The 14,255-nt window shown below is 54.2% G+C and overlaps 1 protein-coding gene across 1 annotated transcript in view; it reads left to right on the top strand.

Moving 5' to 3' along the window:
* The window catches only part of LOC105297809 (myomegalin-like), a 64,753-nt gene that overhangs the window by 37,914 nt on the left and 12,584 nt on the right, over positions 1–14,255 (top strand). Inside the window, 10 exon segments of the mRNA XM_023535310.1 lie at positions 1,259–1,491; positions 2,472–2,895; positions 3,740–3,932; positions 4,800–4,916; positions 5,489–6,017; positions 7,557–7,564; positions 7,567–7,791; positions 8,723–8,774; positions 9,837–10,057; positions 10,672–10,824. Coding sequence (XP_023391078.1) covers positions 1,259–1,491; positions 2,472–2,895; positions 3,740–3,932; positions 4,800–4,916; positions 5,489–6,017; positions 7,557–7,564; positions 7,567–7,791; positions 8,723–8,774; positions 9,837–10,057; positions 10,672–10,824 — 2,155 coding nt within the window.

Raw genomic sequence — 14,255 nt, 5'->3', positions numbered from 1 at the left:
TTTAATATATTTGTGAGCTGCATGAAAAAATAAAGCATATAATTAACTCTACAAATTGTCCCTAATCAAGTGGCCACTACATGATTTATGGAGGGCCACATACATATTTTGATGACTTTGATTATTGAGAAAGGATTCTATATAGCCAAAATGAATTTATAAGTGACAAGTACAAGTCACAATGTTTCTAGAGATAAAAGATGCCAAATAACATGGCCCAGGAATAGCTGTGGGGACAAGTGGGAAATTGGGAGGTCAAAATTGACCTGAAGTAAACCCCAAAATGCTGCCACCAAGAGGAAAAGGCAACATGACATCGGGATATAAGATTAGTATCAGCAGACAGGCAAATTCTCGTGCTAAAATAATCAGTCATACACTAAGTCGATTATCACATTCAGGTTTTACCCTCTTCACGCCTAAAAGCCTGGGAGAAACTGGAGAGGAGCCTAAGATAAACAAGAAGAAAGTCTAAAAGTTGAAAATTCTCCTTTGAGGAAAAACCATACGAGCTGCTTTAGTTCGAACATTGAGAAGTAACTTCGAGAATATCCTAAAAAAAAAAAAAAAAGTGTTAGGAACATTTTTCTGCCTTGTTTTCTTCTCACATGCTGAGATTTGTAGAGTTTGATGGCAGCCCCAGCCAAAGGGTGGTTAACCAGCAAGTTGGCTCTCGGCAGGTGGCCTCACCTTCACTTCTTGATAGTTGTGGGGTGTGATTCTCCTGCTGCCCATGAAATTGAGCGTGCCTTGTCTTACCTGCGGCTCCGCCCAATTCTCGTTCTGTGACTGTGACTCCTGATTCCTGAGTGCCCTGAGTGCCCCTTCATAATCGTCCTCTTTTAGAGTCTGAGTTAGAGGCTCCGGGGATCTTTGCACTCAAGGACCGGAGTGTCTGGAGCTGCTGAAGCTTTCTGACTTGGGAGAAGACCCCCGGGGACCTGTTTCCCCTCAGGAAGAGAAGAATCACAGCAGTCACACCCTCCAGTTCCGTTTCAACCCCGTTGCTCTGCATGCGTTTTTAAGAGCTTGTGTTTTTCCCTCACCCACCTCTGGACTGTCCTCTCCTGCCTATGGCAACACTTCTCCCTGCTCCAGGGCGAGTCCTCCCCGCCCAAACCTTATGGCTGAGGAAATCCTAGGAGTGAGGGAGCTTTGGATCTGCCTTTTTTATCCCCATTAAGGACTGCCATTGCGATCTGGTGCTCCTCCTGGATCCTCTTCACCGACCTAACTTTAAACCACGATTTTCTTTCAGCTCATCAAGGTGGCTCTGGAGAAGAGTCTGGCAGCCGCGGAGCCCCAGAACGTGTCTCTCCCGCCTCCCTCGGCGACAGGAGGCGAGAGTAACAGGGCTCTCCAGGAGGAGATACTCCACCTGAGAGCCGAGATCCACCAGCACCTGGAGGGGAAGAGGAAAGCTGAGGGGGAGCTGAAAGAGCTAAAGGCTCAACTTGAGGAAGCGGGATTCTCCTCTGTGGCCCACATCAGGTAGGACATGCCCCCCAGGGAAGGGGAGGCCCACCTAGCCGAGGGACTCCCCTCGCTGCAGCCAGGGCATTCGTGCTGCCATGGGGCTTCTTGGTCCCCATCCCAGGCTCCATGCATTTGTAGGGGTCCCCAACCTCTGGGCCGCGGACGGTACCATCCGTACCCTGTTAGCAGGAGATGAGTGGAGGGCGGGTGAGCAAAGCTCCATCTGTATCTGCAGCCGCTCCCCAGCGCTGGCATCACCGCCTCAGCTCCGCGTCAGATCATCAGGCGTTAGATTCTCATAGGAGCACCGGTCCCTGGTGCCTAAAAGCCTGGGGACCACCGGTTTCGGCACAGCTATGCAGATGTACAACTTCTAATCCATACTCTATTGTTGCCCTGCCTATTATGTGCCCCTAAAACATCCCTGAAGCATAGAATAATATTAGCACTGAAGGGGACCTTTGCTTCAGCCTAATGTCCTTGTAATTTCTTAAGTACATTCGATTACAGTTCTGATTGGTATTATTTATTTCTCCCGTGTTCCTAGCTCCCAGTTTTTCATCTAGTGTTTGAAAACTGACTGCTGGTCATTAATAGAACTGTAGAATTCAAAATAATAAAAAAATTCGTCCCTGGCGAGGCCCTTATTTTTTTCTTAACAGTTTAAGTACCTTTGTTTATTCCAGAGGCCACCGCAAGTTAGGGCATGAGGCCGTGTGGCACAGGCACAGACAACTGTGCTGGCATCTTGAGTCCAAGACCTTGAGTGGCGGTGCTGCCTGCCACCAAGGATCCGTGGCCGTGTGGGCAAGTCTGCTGCTCTTCCCGAGCCTTGGTCTCCTCATCTGTAAAGTCAGGTCTTTGTCGCGGGTCTCTGAAGTGGCGTCATGCTCGGGGGTGTCTCTGATCTGTGACGGCCTGAGATGTAGGTGAAAGGGGCTCTTGGGAACGGAGGCCAAACGCCAACCCAGCCCACGACGCCGTGTCTCCCGCAGGAACACCGTGCTGAGCCTTTGCCTCGAGAATGCGGAGCTGAAAGAGCAGATGGGAGAAGCGATGTCCGACGGATGGGAGATCGAGGAGGACAAGGAGAAGAGCGAGGCTGCGCTGGCCAAAGCGGGGCCGAACGACAGGAGCCTTCAGGCCGAGCTCAGAAAGCTCCAGGGCAAGCTGAAGAACGCCCGCAACGTCATCAGCCTCCTCAAAGAGCAGCTGGTGCTGAGCAGCCAGGAAGGACGGAGGCAGCTCAGTCCCCAGCTCCTCGTGCGCCTGGCCGGGGAGGTGGACGGGGTGAGCGCAGAGCCGGGGCGCTGTCCTGGGCTGCACCAGCGCGGAGGGGAGGAGGACGTGACCGCGAGGCCCTGTCCCGGACCCCAGGGCCTCGGCCTCGGGGGTGCCCTCGCCGCGGATGCCCACCAAGTAAGTGTGGGGTTAGACGGGGAGAAAGGCCCTGGGGGAGGGGAGGGGGTGTCAGCTTTGACCTTGGGTCAAGGGGTACCGAGGGAAGGGCACCTCTGGGCCACAGCAGTGGGGATAATGTTCCGCACACTTGCAGCCCTTAGAAAGGCTTTGCCACCATTGTCCCGTAAATATTTCTCCAGTAGTTAGCTTTCTGTGACTATGTCCTGAGTGGTTGATTTTCCAGATGGCACACTAGGTGTGGCTGCAGGCAGGAAGACCCGGTCTCTGCCCTTCGGGTACTCGGTATGGAAGGGAAAGATGACACAAAAACAGATCACCTCAATAGGCTGCGATACAGGGGCGCATGGGGTTCAAGGCGGCCCAGACGGGCGGTGTGTGATGACACCCCTTCCTTATCACGGCCATTTCCGTCACGGCTCATCACGGGTGTCTGTCCCTGGGTCTCGGAAGGGATTGTCAGGATCCTCCTCAGGGAGGGGCTTTGCCGACGCTTAAGTAACATGGAGAATGCAGAGGGTGCCGAGGGCGACCGGGGCGGGAGTGGAGGGAGCGATGAGTGGAGGTTTCTACCCCTTCTTTTTTCAACCATCGAACAAACCTTTACCCAGAGCCCCTCCGTGGGCGGGCACTGTGCTGTGCCGCAGATGCAGAGATGAATAAAACATGATCCCAGCTCTCCAGGAGCTCTGTCTAGAAAGACGCTGCCAAACGGCATGAACAGCTATGACGGACACATGAGCAAAGGCCACAGGGTTCAGAAGGGGAGGTGGCTCTCGCTGCCTGGGAGATGACCTCAGACTGCCCTGATCCCTTCTCTTCTCTGTGCTGGCTCCTTTCACAGCTGAATAACCAGCCCCGGGCCTGTGTCCCTGGGCCTCAGTCAGGACTTAGCCTCCCAGTATCCACCAAGCACCTGCGCTCCCAGCTGGCTCAATGCAGACAGCGCTACCAGGATCTCCAGGAGAAGCTGCTGATATCAGAAGCCACTGTCTTTGCCCAGGCCAACCAGCTGGAGAAATACAGAGCCATGTTCAGTAAGTCTTCAGCACCCCATCGCCAAAGTGGCCGTCTTCTCCCTGAGAAGCTACATGTTCTGCACGCTTCACGTGTCTTCCCCAACCTCAAAACAAACTTAATCCTGACCGTGGTCCTAGAATTGTGAGAGTGGACATGTAACTTCGGTTTGCAAGTGGCAGAGAAGGCTAGCAGGATAAAGCAAGTCGGCAGTGAAAGTAAGGAAGAGACAGGCGACCATCTAGGTCCGGCTGTTCCTGGTGGAGTCAGCAAACTGCCTGACCTTGTGTGACAGTAACCGACTGCTCTCTCTGCTCCTCTTTGCACTGCATCAGGCTCTTCAAAAACATACCGTCTTTGTTGGGCTAGAGCTGGTGCTTTCCAGTAGGAGCTCCAGCAGTGATGGAAACGTTCTCTCTATCACATGTGCTTGCGGAGCACATGAAATGTGGCTGGTTCAACCTGAGAGCTTTAAGTTTTATTTAATTTCAGTTCATCTAATATAAAAAAGTCACGTGTGGCTAGTAGCTGCCTTATTGGACGGTACAGATCCAGATGTACTCTAGTTCAGATATTTACTGAGCCTCTGTGGATGAAGGACTTGCTAGTTTTACTGGGGCATCTACAGGTGAGAGTATACAACACCTGTCTTAAAGATTTTTGTCCCAACTCAGCCTCGGTTACCTGTAGGCGAGGTGATCAGTGGCAAACACAGGCTCATGCTGGTGGAGGAGGGACCTGCCACCTGGAGCAGGTGGTCTCTTTTACCACCTGGGTCCAAGGAAGCACCTGTCCCACTCTGGACCTGAGTTCCCTGCCCCCCAGGGCCAGCACGTGTGCCCCTGACTTTGAGGGTGCAGGTGACACCCTCTGTCTCTTCCGAGCAGGCGAGTCCTTGGTGAAGCAGGACAGCAAGCAGGTCCAGGTGGACCTGCAGGACCTGGGCTATGAGACTTGTGGCCGAAGCGAGAATGAGGCTGAGCGGGAGGACAGCACCAGCCCCGGTAAGAGCGCGAGCGTGGGTACCCTGCCCTCCCCGGGGCCCGCGTTCGTGTGCAGGTGCCTCTGGCCAGCCCCGCACCTGACGAGTGGGAGGGCTGAGGGCGTGCTGGAGACCCAAGGGGACATGGGACCAGAGATGGACAGGAAGTTGGGAGAAGTCTTGCCCAGAATGAGGGTAAGTGTAAATTTGAATTTCTGCAATTAGTTTTCGGCATCCTGCTGTTAAAGAAAAAAGTGTTCTAGCCAACTGATTGTTATAGAGAAAAAATAGTAAGGCTTACTTACTGGTGGAAAGACCAGAGGAGCCTTTGAAAAGTGGTTTTTCTAGTATAAAAGGACTGGGACTGCGAAGACACCTACCAAACTGAAATCGAGAGGAGGACAAAATGCTCAGTGAAACAGGGTGACCCCGCGTGGCCCGCACGTGGCCAGCCTGAGCCGGGGCTGCACAAGAGCCTGCGTGGGCTTCGCTCTCACGATCAGTGTCCTCGTGGCCGACCTGCCTCCCTGGGAGGGGAGTGGCGGCGGCAGCCTGCCCGGCTTTGCTCAGGAGGGCGTCTCTGTCTTTTCGCAGAGTGTGAGGAGCGTGATGGCCTCAGGGAGACAGTCCCCATGGAGGGGCCGTGCTCCGAGCAGGGGGGCCTGGGCTCGGCACTGGCCGGTCCCCCTGGGAGGAAGCCCTTGGGCAGCCAGCTACGGAAGCAGGACGAGTTCCAGGCACGTGGGAAGTCAGACGACATCTCCGTCCTCCATAAGGACATCAGAGATCTGAAGGCCCAGCTGCAGACGGCCAACAAGGTCATTCAAAACCTCAAGAGCCGGGTCCGGTCCCTCTCGGTCACAAGCGATTATTCATCGAGTCTGGAGAGGCCCCGCAAACTAAAGGCGATTGGCACCCTCGAGGCCTCCTCACCCCATAGCGTCACCGACGAGGACGAGGGATGGCTGTCGGATGGCGCTGGGGCTTTCTACCCTCCAGGGCTGCAGGCTAAGAGGGAGCTGGAGGGTCTGATCCACAGAGTGTCTCAGCTGGAGGCCCAGCTCCCGAAGACCGGACCGGGGGACAAGCTGGCGGAGGAGCTGAGATCGGCCTCGTGGCCCGGGTACGGAGGGCGCTCTGCGGGGCCTCGCCTGGCTGTGGCGTGTGTCTCGGTTTGTGCCGGTGGTGGGGAGGCCGGGCAGTTGGGAGGAGAACCCATTAGGCACTTATTTCAGTGGGAGACTGAGGTCAGAAGGACAGATGGGCAACCAGCAGGGCGTTGGATGGTGGCCCAGTCTGGGGGTACCAGGGCTCTGGGAGGCCCTCCTAGGACTCTACTGGTGAAGTGATAGTATGTACAGTATGGGATTAAGTCGGGTCAGGCTGCCTGGTGTGGATCCTGGCTCTGGCACTTACTCGCTATATAACCCACTTCATCTTTCTGAGCCTGTTCCCGTACTTATTCAATGCGGATGATCAGAGAACCTATGTCAAAGGGTGGTTATTGGGTTTAAATGAATTCGCATAAGTGCTTTTATAATGCCTAACGTATATTAAGTTCGCAGTACCATTTGCCATAATTATTATTGTGATCGACACTTTGTGCCGAAAGACACCAGATACACATCCATCTCGGTGTCTGTCTTGATCACCTGTGCTGAGTAACGAGCCACCCGAATTTAGTGGCTTCGAACAGTAATCAATGTGGGTTGACTGGGCTCACTGAGTGGCTCTCGCTCGGGCTCTCTGATGCGGCTGCCATCAGACGGTAGAGGGCAGGGGTCTGAAAGGTCCAGCTGGACCAGACACGTTGGTTTCTGCACTGATGCGCGTGGTGACTGCTCCATGGCTTCTCTTTCTCCACGTGGCTTCCTGCCTTCCAGGGCCTCTCCTCCTGGCTCGGGCTTCTTGTAGGAAGGCGGGCTCAGGGTAGTTCCCTCCTACGTGGCAGCCAGCTTCCAGGGGACAGGAAATGGAATATTCCAGGCCAGTTAAGGGCTACTCCAGGATTGGGCACAGTATCGCTTCCACTGTATCATCTTGGCCAAAGCGGTCACAGAGCCCAGTCAGGTTGAAGGGGGTGGAGAAGAGCTTCTACCTGCTGAGGAAAGAGCAGCAAAGCCTCACGGCAGACGCGGGATGGAACGGGGGCCGTGTAATGGCCGTCTGTGCAAATACAGTCTGCCACGGTGCAGATGGTCTTAGAAACAGATGTGCCAGGTCCTGTCCAGACCTAGGATTGAGTGATTCTACTCGCCCCAATTTTTTAATATTTATTGGGTACCTAGTATTTATTTATACTTTATTGTACCTACTCAATAAATATATTTAGTATTTATTGACTATCAACTGTCAGTCTCCACTGTACTGGTGCTTTAAGGGGCGTAAAATATGGCACCGTCTTTCCCCCACAGGACTTATGATTCATTTTGGGCATATGACTAACATATATAAAACAGGGGAAGAACAGTGGCATAAATTGTTGGTTGCAATAGTTTCTCAGAGCAGACCCGAGTCTTAAATACCTCCTTTGGTCTATGTGCCAAAATGCCGCTTGGGGGCGTTCCTTAGCGATGTTCTCAGGGAAGTGTGTGTGGCAGTCCCGACAACGTATCAGGCACTCTTTCCCATTCTTACTCCTTCCTCTTCTTGTCTGCGTCAGGAAATATGATTCCTGATTCAGGATCAGGCCCGAGAACTATCCTACCTACGCCAGAGAATACGAGAAGGGAGAGGTATCTGTTATCTTCTCACCCAGCATGCAAAAGATACAGTGAAATCTTTCGAGGACCTTCTGAGGAGCAACGATATCGACTACTACTTGGGGCAGAGCTTCCGGGAGCAGCTCGCCCAGGGGAGCCAGCTGATAGAGAGGCTCACCAGCAAACTCAGCACCAGTAAGTGGACCCCAGGGTGTTGGGACACTCTCAGTCCCGCCCACAGCCCCCGGGGACTGAGACGAGGGCCATTACAGGAGGGACTGGGTTGGAGAGGCCATGGTTACAACTGTAGAAACGTCATCGTTCATGGAATGTGGCCCTAGGGAAGGAGGCTGCGTTCATCCAGCGCCAAGGGGGAGAAAGGGAGATGGGATCAGAGGACCTCGTGACGGTGAAAGAGCCCTGAACTCAGCCCCACAAGACGCAGGCTGCAGCCTGGATGCTGCTGTTAACTTCCTCTGGGCAAATGACTTACCTTTTTCGGTTTCTCTGTTTCGTCATTTGTTGCGTGGTATCGTACACGAATGTAATCCAATGTAGATAGAGCACCATGCCCTTTTGAGCAGGGTTTAGGTTCTGAAGGTCATAGTCCAAGGGCTACGAATGTTGGTTATTATTGGAGCCCTTTACTTAGAAAGAATTTCCTGAGAGCACCTGAGATTGTACAGCAGGATCAGCTTTGGGGGGGCAACCGTGCCACCTCCTGGTGGCAGGTGCAGAGGTGGGACAGGGCTGTTAGTCATCCCCTCAGAGCAAGCTATGATGGGACACAGCCCTACAGCCACAGATAAGTCTGTGGCAGATGTGGAGGCTGGAATGTTCCAGAAGGAGGCCAGGCAAGTGCCTTTTAAACTTCTTCCCGTTGATTTAGGGCAGGGGAAGTCACGATGGCGACCAGCTGGTTAGGGAAGGCCTGCCGGTGAGCTAGGAGGGCCAGCTGGGTCTCCTCTAATGACACAATCTGGGATCTCCCAGAATAACCCTCCCCCATATCCTGGACACGCACAGAGTAACCACTATTCTGTACCCCAATAGGCTCCTGCATTTATAACGTGTGAAGTGGGACCTGTTTAATTTCTTACTGCTTCTTTCTGAATTTGTTTTGCAGAGGATCATAAAAGTGAGAAAGATCAAGCTGGACTTGAGCCGCTGGCCCTCAGGTAATTCAAAACAGGACCTTGGAAAGGGATCAGGAACAAGGCCCAACGGGCCAGGCATGGCCGCAGCCTCACAGTTGGGGTTGTGGGGAAAGCGGGTTGTAATCAATGAATTTTCATGGAACGCTTTACTCTCCTTTGATATAATTCTACTGATTTCTATTTGCATACTTTTTCTCCAGGCATAGGAACCTACAGTCAGTCTGAGTGAATGTGAGCTAACCAGGTTTCAGGGGATCTCTGCAGCCCCGAGGGGCTCTTCTGTTTTGCCTCCGTGTGTTTAAAGGCCAGGGTGTACTTTTTGCCAACCTGGTTTGCCCCGTGTTGAGTTGGTAATAAGTTTATAGCCACTCGATTTCCTTGGGAAAAAAGGATTCTGTTATAGTTCCTGGTGAAAAAGGCCGAGATGCTGCGAATCACTGGGAGGCTACTGCCTTAGAAACCAGTTTTCAATGAGTCACTGCATCTAGTTTTATAGTGAGCAATAAAATACGGGCTCGGAGTTTGTCGCGGCCACTGGTTCGAGCCCCTTTGTGTCATGAGTGTGCTTTAGACCACACAGTGCTTCTCAGAATATCCGTGACGAAGGACAAAGTGTTTATGTTTTTGCTCTGATTTTCATTTCTAACCCATCACAGACACATACGTGGTCTGTCCCTCCGTCCTCCAGAATACTTCACTTACGCTCTCGGATGTCACGGCAGTGCCCAACTGCTACGTGATTCCCAGGCTTACCTGTGGTTTCTGTACTCGGCTTGTTGGAGACTGGTAACTGACAGCTCTCAGACTGCAGCCGTGGTGGGGACCACACTCGAAGCAGCAGCATCTTAGAGGGCGAGCTCGGTCTCCACTGGCCCGCCATGTGCCGTGTGGCCAGTGCACTGAGACATCCCTTCTCCTCCCTCTGCACCCGCCTGCTCTCTCCCCCTGAGCAGAGATGGGTTATTTCCGTCATTCTCCGCAGGAATGGTCCCCTTGACCTCTGTGACTTTTTCCATGTGCCTCAGTCAGGTCCAGCTGGTCCGGTGACCTTGGTTTCGCCTGTTGCTCTCTCCCCCCCACTAGGCTCAGCAGGGAGCTGCAGGAGAAGGAGAAAGTGATCGAAGTCCTGCAGGCCAGGCTGGACGCGGGGTCCCTCACCCCCTCCAGCAGCCGCGCCTTGTCCGACTCCCACCGCTGTCCCAGCAGCTCCTCCTTCCTGTCCGAGGAGCTGGAAGCCTGCTCTGACATGGACGTCGCCAGCGAGTTCACGCACTACGAGGAGAAAGCTCCGCCCGGTCATTCAGGTAGCCGCCACTTGCTGAGTGGCACCAGCTTTATCTAGGCTGACAGGTGACCTCCATACCAGGCCTCAGAGACCCACCTTGGTGTGGATCAGGCCGAACACGGCTCTGGGACCAGGCACCGAGCACAGGCCCCAGGGGTCCGGGATCTTTGCTCTGCTCCGGACTCTCCGAGTTAGCCCTGTCGCCGGGTGTCCACCGGCACGTGCGTGCTGCAGGTCACCGGGGGGGAGCGAGAGGGTCGCGGGAGACGTTTCTTTCCCACGGCCTCATGAGCGCAGATCTGTCCGGCTGCCCTCCTCCTTCAGGAGGGCACACGTCACCTCCTGGCCGTGATCTTAGCTGCAGCTGCTGGACAGCATCCCTGGGTGTCTGTGGATGTCCGCAGATGCCGCTGGTCTTGCCTGGTATTTTTGGAGGTGCCATTCTAATGGTTTCAGGGCTCTGAGCCCCAGTGTCACCTCTAAGGTGGCTCATCTCGCGAGAGCTGTCTGCAGACAAGGGCACGGACACTGCTCTCCGTCCTCGTCCTCCCCTGGCGCCAGGGGGCAGCTGTGAGCCAGGCTCCAGCTCTCTGCAGAACATCAAACATTTCCTTTCATTCATGGGTTTTGTAGATTCCATCCATCATTCAAGTCATTCTGCTGTACTGTCTTCTAAACCATCCGCAACCAGTGCACCTCAGGGGGTTCAGGCCGAACCCAGCAGCAACCCCAGCAGCTTGCCTGCTCCCCAGAAACGCCCCCAGGAGGCCAGCCAGGCCCATCCAGGTATGCAACCGCCACTGGCCAGGGCTCAGCTCCTCTCCCCCAGCTGCCTGGTTGACCGTGTTCTTCAAGGACAGATGTTTGCACTGCTAGGGGCTCATGTGCATCAAATCCTCGACTAAATCAAGAGGCCAACCTAATTTGCTAATAGTTTCCGACTTTTTGTGTTTCAAACGTTTTAGGAAAAAGGAAGTCATCACAGCAGGCTTTGAGCTGCATACCAATTTTGACGAGCAGTTGGCTAAATCATTTTAAAAACAAACATTTTCATTTTTTTTCTTTCATTTCGCCCTGGGGAACAGAAGCAAAATGTTTCTCCCAGGATTACTGTAGCCAAAGAACAAAAAGAAATGAACATCTACTGCCCCCTGTACGTGCCGCCCATTGTATCTGCTGCAGCCCCTGCAGAGGGCGGAGCTGCTCACTGCCAGCTGAGGCCTCCGAATCCTCAGACTCACATTAGTTATCACTGAGGATTTCTGTGTGGTTTGGCAGGCCTCGATGTGTACGTGCTGTGTGTCCTGGGGCCAGTTAGAGGGGCACATTTCATTTACCTGCCTCGGCATAGTTGCTGGGGTGCACTGCTCAATCACAGCTCTGCCCCGGAGATGCAGCGAAAGGGCCAAGCCTCGTCCTTGCCTCCCACCCCCACCGCAGCTGGCCGGCTGCCTGCAGTGTGGTTGGTGGCAAGGTCGGAGTTGTGTAGAGGTGCCCCAGAAAGCACGGTGCTTTCCTTCCGTCGCCCCCATCTCTCCTGCCGACTTACCAACCGGAGTCTTGAGGAGGAGGACGTGTCCGCCTCTTCTGAGCCTGGGCTCAGTTTCTGCTCCAAGCGGGCAGCAGCCTGACCGGGAAGCGGTGGGGAAAGGCGGTTCGCCCAGCACGGTCGACCCCTGCGTGAATGCCTCGGGCTCAAACAGAACAGGAGGCCAGGGGTTTTAAAATCAGCATGTCCCCCTAGGGGACTGTCACGGGCAGCTCGGGGTCTTTGCAGTACTGTTCTGATCCTGCATCAGCATCCTGGGGCGAGAGATGTGTTTTAGAATGTAATCGTTTTCTGCCACGTGGGACATTTTCCGCACGTCGGTCTTAGTTCCTGCTCCCTCGGTGGGCTACCTGCCCTGTAACTGTCTGTAGGAAAGAGGAAGCAGATTGAAACATCGGAACTTCCCAAGGTTCTTAAAGACCTATCTGCAGCTGTGTTGCACCTGATCATCTGTGAAGATTTGTTTAAATGCAAATTCCTAGGCTCTACTCTCAGAGGTCACGATTCAGTAGGTCCACATTAGGGCCTGAGGAATCTGTGTACATTAAGACTTTTTTCTAAATGATTCGAGTGCCCAGACAGGTTTGTAAGCCGCTGTGTCTAGGTTGCTTCACTGAGGTCTCTATTTTTCGTTTGGTGAATGAATGTGTTGATTTGGGGTTCTGAGATCTGTTTCCATCAGAGTCTTGATTTGCATACATTAGTAATGCAAATTTCCCCACAGCCCAGTCCTCTCCTGCCCCCGCACCCCAGGGTGAGCCCTGACGCCTTCAGAGCAGGCGTTCTGGGTGTAGGGAGAGTCTTAGCACGGGGCAGGACTGGCACATGCTGGGAGCAGCACCCAGGGGCCCTGGGGAGCATTCCCGCACAGCTCCCCTGACTGGTGCTGGGATTGCTGGCCTGGGACCGCCAGCTGCCGGGGTCACAGTAATGCCACCTTGCCTTCCGGAGCCAGTTGTTTGCAGGGTGAGCATGGAATCTGTATACGGCATAGCCCTGGCAGGGGTGAAGCGGGGGCTCAGCCAGGCCAGCCTCTTGGGTAGCAGGGCTCACCCTTGGCGGTGGCAGCGATCACTCTTAGCCAGCCCAGCCAGCACCACGATGAAGGACACCACCCCCCCCCCCCATGGAGACAGCCGGTCAGGGAACGTATCCTCTCCGTTTTTGACTCGTTCCTTTCTCTCCTTTTCTCTCTAACAATATGTCTACTCTCTCCCCGACTTTCTGTTTCTAGGCCTTCATTCCCCCTTTATCCCCACACTGGGTAGCCTCCCCCAGGCACCACTGCCCACGGCTCCCAGCTTCCGCCCCGCTGGCCCTCCCCCCCTTGGCTGCTGCGAGACACCCGCGGTCTCCCTGGCCGAGGCTCAGCAGGAGCTGCAGATGCTGCAGAAGCAGTTGGGAGAAAGTGAGCACTTCCTGCTGGGTTTGTGTGCGTGCGAATGGCAGCCCCGCCTGTGTTGCTCTGCATGGCTTTGGCTTGACGACAGAGTTTTACGAAACAACGTAGGGGTCCCTGTGACCAGTGGACGTTGGAAGGGTAACTCTGCTTGCTTATTTGGAAATGTATTCACTGTTCCCTTTCCGACGTGTGTGTCTCATCTGCGAAGAGGTATGTACGTTCGCCAGGCCCTAGGCCCCGCTGTCAGTGTGGGGTGCCAGCGGGTACCCGCAGAGCCTGACGCACTGGCGGCGTGCTTCCTGGCAGGGAAGGGGAGAGAGCTTCTGCGCCTCGCCGCTGCAGGGTGGAGCAGCCGTGAGAAAGCTGGCCACGCTCGGTGCCGTCCTGTCCATGGCTCTCGTGTCCTCCTGCCGTGAAATGTTTTTAATTGAGGTCAGATGCTGACATCATCAGGCAGGGAGCAGAAAGGCAGAGGAGCGAAAAGCCCCTCCTCCTATCCAAGGTTTATTGCTGCCCCTGGGCAGGTGACAGTGGGCAGCCAGAACAGGAAGCACAGGCTGTGATGTCCGATCGTGAGTCCTGTCCTCGAATTCCCCGGGTTCACAGCTGATGCCACGCAGTCACGGAACTCACAGCCCACATACAGTCATTGCTTAGGAAGGGTTTTACGTATGCGTGGCTGGATGCCTCATCATAAAAAGCTTTTCATGTGTGATCACTTATAGCTTAGAAAGAATTAGAAAAGAACATCACATGATGAATTTGTTCTTTAGTAGTGCTTAAACCAACCAACAAACAAACAGAAAGCAGTTTGAAATGGTCCTAAAACTACATTCTGTGCCTATAAAGAAGCTCAGGTGAGCCAGAGATTGATGAGTCACCACACAAAGACCACAGCCAAGAATCTGTGTACCTGAAGCCCCACATGCCATCTGGACCATCATTTGTCAGCTCTGAAAATGGACACACCGTCATCTCGGCCTCCAGTTTGGTTTCCAGAACTAGGTAGACTAAGGCCGTTTTGGGGAGAGTTCGTGTGTCTTCCTTCCCGCAGGGAGTGGAGTCGGAGGCTCCCTTCTGCTTCTCAGCTCTCTGGGCTCAGCCGTCCGGGCTTCCCTAGCAACATGCAGCTGGCCTGCCCCGAGCCTCACACAGCTGTGTGCGGGGCGGAGCCAGCGCGGGAGCCGAGGCGCAGGGACGCGAAGTTGCTTGCTCGAGGTCACTAGTCAGTGGGAGAGATGGGCTCGTATCCAGGTGTCCTGCTCC

This window comes from Pteropus vampyrus, unplaced genomic scaffold, assembly GCF_000151845.1.
Source record: "Pteropus vampyrus isolate Shadow unplaced genomic scaffold, Pvam_2.0 Scaffold6, whole genome shotgun sequence".
NCBI lineage: Eukaryota > Metazoa > Chordata > Mammalia > Chiroptera > Pteropodidae > Pteropus > Pteropus vampyrus.
Note: the sequence above shows the minus strand (reverse complement) of the source record. Positions and strands in the feature narration are given on the sequence as shown.